This window comes from Seriola aureovittata, chromosome 9 (genome assembly GCF_021018895.1).
Source record: "Seriola aureovittata isolate HTS-2021-v1 ecotype China chromosome 9, ASM2101889v1, whole genome shotgun sequence".
Lineage (NCBI taxonomy): Eukaryota > Metazoa > Chordata > Actinopteri > Carangiformes > Carangidae > Seriola > Seriola aureovittata.
This window is the reverse complement of record NC_079372.1, coordinates 14,123,480-14,128,613: the sequence shown is the minus strand read 5'-3', so window position 1 is coordinate 14,128,613 and position 5,134 is coordinate 14,123,480. Positions and strand designations below refer to the sequence as shown.

General features: G+C 45.4%; 1 protein-coding gene across 1 annotated transcript; it reads left to right on the top strand.

The window, feature by feature from the left end:
* The first annotated feature begins 304 nt into the window (after positions 1-304).
* emilin3a (elastin microfibril interfacer 3a) lies at positions 305-4,664 on the top strand. Its single transcript, XM_056385259.1, has 4 exons — positions 305-1,052; positions 1,206-1,325; positions 1,456-2,003; positions 2,206-4,664. The coding sequence occupies exons 1-4, from the start codon at positions 901-903 to the stop codon at positions 4,164-4,166; spliced, it is 2,781 nt and encodes a 926-aa protein (XP_056241234.1). The 5' UTR covers positions 305-900; the 3' UTR covers positions 4,167-4,664.
* The last annotated feature ends 470 nt before the right edge of the window (positions 4,665-5,134 follow it).

Here is a 5,134-nt window from a genome sequence, read left to right as displayed (position 1 = left end):
TCAGCCATATATTTCTTTTATTATTCACACCAGTGCTTTTTCTACTGTGACATCTCAAAATGTCGTCTGTGAAAAAGCCCTTTATACATTTAAATTTCATACAAAATACAGGGTAAGTGTTCTTCACTCTGTAAAGGATAAATAAACATCAGCTATGTCCACTTGTCATCTTGGATTATTATTTATTTCCACCATTACACTAAGATGTTTAAGAAAAAAACAACCAAAAAATGCTATTTTGGGATAAGGCCTGGTCTTGTACACTCTGGAGTTGATGCACTATTTCCCCTCTGGCTTGCCGTGATGTCACCATGGGAAAATAGTTCAGCCTTGGCCCTGATTGGTAGAGACAGCCTTCAAACTAGATGTATCATAAAAAACGTATTTTCTATAAAGTTGAGAACGTCGAGATGCTACAGCAATAACTGCTAACTGTGAAAGTGAGGGCTGTCCTCCCTACTCTAATGTCAACCTGGTGTTACTTTGACGAGGTTGAGTGGGAGGAGATATGCAGATGGTGCCAGTGGGGCCCTATTAGTGGTGTCTGTAGTCCACCAAACCCACAGTGGAGTCCTGTCAGTCTAACAGAGTCCACCACACCCACAGCCAGCATCAGGCTCAACATTCACAGGGTGGAATTCTGCTTTCTAACAAAGTTTGCACTGCAGAGACTGAAATCTTTTTTATGTCAATTTTTTTGCCTTTTTCTGAGTTTCTGCATGTTGATTTATCTTTTTTTGTCAGAAGCCTGGCAATTCAATAATTTCCATATCAAGTGGATGGAGTGGAATATTAAGCTTATTGCTTGCCCTTGAATGGAAGAATACTTTTTTTCTTCAGTGAGATTAGCTTGAAGACTCCTTTCACTGAGCTTTTGATATAACACGTGGATATTCAAGGATGCATCCTGTGATGGTTGTGAGTCCTTTTGTCTTCCTGACTCTATTTTTGTCAATTGTCGAAACCAAGTTCTACAGACCATTCCAGTTTAACCAATATAAAGCTGGGCACAGTCAACACCATGACCAAGGGAAACCCACCAGCAGACACAAGTAAGTTCTGTCTCTCTCTCTGTCCTCATCTTGTGCTCCGACAGATCAAGTCTACATCATTTAAGATATTAATTTACATTGTACTGCATTCAGCCAACTAGACATTATATTTATGTGCCACACTTCTGTCATCTTTTATCTCCTCTCTTGAAGGAACCACTGTGCTTATGTCACTGAAAAGACAGTTTCCTTCACTGTGCAGGATGGGGCAGCCCCCTATGTAAAGGCTGAGTACAACAAGTGTTCCTGGGGTCAAAAATGTCCAACTCTAATGTGAGTAAACAACTCTTATTATGTTATGATAAGATTTATCTCTTGATCTGAGGAAACTGGGACCCATGTCACTTACAAAATATTGGAGTCAAGTGTATGTTTCGGACTAATAATTGGTTGTTCCCCTCAGGTATCGCCTGATGTACAAACCATTGTACAAGGTGGCACATAAAACCGTCACAGAGCTGGAGTGGCGTTGTTGCCCAGGGTACTCTGGTTATGGCTGTATGGAGGGTCCTCCAGTATACCAACACCCCATGAAAATGATGCCACCATTCAAGGGTCCACCAATGAAAGGCCCACAGTTTAAGGGGCCACAGTACAAAGGTCCCATGTTCAAGGCTCCCATGTTTAAGGGCCCACCTATTAACAGTGTTGTGAAAGTCAACCCATGGAGTCAACCCAAAGGACCGCCCACTAGCAGTTTTAACTCTTACCCAATGCGTCACTTTGGGCCTCCGAGTTCCTCCTCCTACCCAGACTCCTCCTTCGAGCCCTATCCGCCTGAGCCAGAGCCAATGCCAGAGCCAATGCCAGACCACCAGGAGCCACATCACACAGAGCATGACCAAGAACATGAGCATGAACATGAGCATAGCCAAGGACCTGAGGAACATGTACCAGAGGAAATCCCTCCTCCTTCCACTGGTGGTGAACAGCATGAGGGTGAGACCACAGGTGTGTCCTTATTCCAAACTACTTTCCAACACTAACTGGATCTGACTATTTAGTGGACAAGTGACAAAACAGGGCACCCTCATACTTTTTTCTAATAATAGAATCATAATGGGCTCTGAAAGAAATTCAAAGTGCATTCACACCAAAGCACCTTCGCGTAATATGTTTGTTCCAATGTTAACAACTTTCTTTTTCTTCTTAGGCCAGGCTCTAAACAGTGAAACGGAGGACCGAATATATCGAATGGAGGAGGATGTGCGACGTCTAAACCAGGGTCTGGAGAGCCTGAGGGGAACTGTGAATGGACTGGAGGATAGTCTACGAGCCTCTCTGAGAGAGGATGCCAACAGGATGCTGTCAGCTCTGCTCTCTGCTGCCCCTGGTCCTGTTCCTGCTCCAGCTGTAGCCTCTAGTCCATCCAGTGTAGGGTTTGGAGAGATTCCTGGGGGACATCCTGAGACAGAGGGTTTAGATGGCACACACGTGCTTCCAGGTCTTACAGAACTGAATGGAAGGGTAGAGGAGCTCAGGACAGAGCTGCAAGCCAAGACAGTAGAGCTGCAGGAACTCAAAGCAACAGTGATGGGACATGATGGAGAACTGAAGAAGATGTCAAATAGAGCTGGAGTGGAATCAGACTCCACTGACAATCTCGGGGGAAATGCCCAGAGAGCTACAGAGAAGCTGATGGATGCCAGGCTGAATGCAGCCAGGATAGAAATTCTTGGTGGGCTTGAGAAGCATGCTGAGACCGCAGAAGGCCGATGCGAGGAGAAAGCTGGAGATGTGCATCGTCAGTGCCAGAGGGAGCAAGGTGAGAGGCAAGAGCAGATGGAAGATGCTCTGGTTGAAAGTACCACAGACTTGAGAACAGAGCTGAGAAACCTCCAGGCACAGATCCATGGTTTAAAGGCTACAGAAAACTGCTGTGGCAGGGTGAGTGGACTGGTTGAAAGGGTGCAGCTGCTGGAAACATCAGTGGCAGGCCTCAACCAGTCCCAGGGGCACCTGAGAGTGGAGCTGGGTGGACACAAGGACCACATCGAGGGAATGCTGGAGGGACGTCTGGGGTATGTTGAGGCCAAGCTCAACCTGACAGGGCAGATTAAAAGCGATGCCTTCGGAAAGAAGATTGGTGTCACAGACAGAGCTGAGACAGGACAGGACCTGGAGGCCAGAATGGAAGGTAAGCTGAGGGTTCTGGAGGGCCGTTTACTGATGGCTTTGGAAGAGCTGGGCAATGCCACTGCCCCGGCACTGTTGGAGGGTCATGCTGTTCCTACTCTGGAGACAGAACTGGAGTCCCTCCGGGGAAGACTAGAGGTGGATGTGGACAGAGTGAAGAAACACCTGAGCAGCCTTGAGATTCTCTGCTCTTCTTCCTGTTCCTCAACTCAAAACCCATCTGCCATCCAGGGAGACTCTGCTGCACCAAATACTAACCTGGCAGAGGAGCAGAATGTGAAGGAGGTATTGGACATACAAATTGACCGTTTGAATACCCTAAATGTTACACTGCAGAATATCCTGAGGCATCTGACCCTCAGGGACCAGCAGGAACAAGCAGAAGGAGATACTCCCATCCAGGGAGAGCTCACAATCCTCAAGTTTAATGTCCGCTCAGTCAACCGCACCCTGAGAGGCCTCCAGGATTCCCTTGGAACAGTCGTCCACCACGTGGATAAAGCCAACAGCTCCTGGCATGAGAGAGAGGTTCGTCTAGCCAAGCAGATAAAGGGTGTGGTCCAGCTAGTTGGACATCAGGCTTCCATGCTTGGGGCAGGTGAGCGCAGACTCACCCGACTTAAAAGTGAGCTGCATGAGATGAAGAGGCGGCTAGCAGAGGAGGTCCGGGGCTGCCGAAGTACTGCCATGGGGGTCCAGAAAGAGGTAACTGAGGTTGGTGGACGTGTTGCCAGTGTGGAGGATCAGTGCAAGGGCCTGAATTACTTGGCAGAGGATCTGGAGAGTATCAGGGAGGAGCTAGAGAGACAATCGAATGGGCTTCTCATGCAAGTAAATGGGACTCTCTCCAGCCATGCTCAGCAGTTGTTTGAGCTGAGAGGCGAACTCAGAAACTGCACCTCCAAGGTGGACCCAACACAACAAAGTTTAGAGCCGGAGGCAGAGCCAAAACGAGGGGACACCTTCATTTTGAATTAGTTCAGTTTATATGGACAATTTTGAATGAAAAATCTTATCATTTGAATTGCAAAATACAAAGGTTTTGAACCTGCACTGAACTATGTATGGTTTTAGTTAGCTTACAGTATGCAATTAAAAATGGCAGCTAATTCCAACTGAACTCATGACACAGACATGTGAAATTGTATCATGAAGGTGCTAAGATGAACTGTTTCTTTCAATGGACCATTATTTAGAGCCACAGTGATTAAGGAAAACAACAGCAAAATGCACCTGTCTTACTTTACTGTTTTCCTAAAAATTCTCATAGGAACAGATGTTTAACAATGTTTACATGTTTACATTTTTATATTGATTTTTCTTATGTCTAGACTAGAAGTATCAAAGATATGTTTTTTTTATGGTTTCACTTCTTGAGCATTTGCTTTTATACTAAATGTAATCCTGCATAAAATGTTACCATTTCAAGCTACAAACAGTTTCTTTTGAAGGTTTTTCCGTAATGATAATCCAATAAACTTTTACCGTCTTTACCGTTCATGCTTTCTTGGTTAACCGACATTTCACACAGTATATATGTATCTAACCATTAAGGACTCTTCTGGTGTCTGAATTGAATCTCTAAACACAACATCCAGAACAGAAGAAACTATTCATGTATTACTTTGGAGGTGAAACGTGTTGATGCAGAAAAGTGGGGAAACCACAAGAGGGCAACAGAGAATTATTAATGCTGCTGACTGCTGGGGACTAGGGAGGCCTGACTTGAATGAAGCTATGTTCATGCAGAGTTTAAATTTTGCTTCCAAAAATTTACTTCATGGGGACAGCCCTCGCCTGCCAGAAAAAAATTACAACTTGGCATCACTGCCAAGGTGATACAGACAAATAACCATGGAGCACTTCAGCACAGCAGCCTACCTCTCATTCTCTCTCTAGGCTACAAATCTACCAGCCCAGCTTTCTGAGCATATTTCTTAATGGAT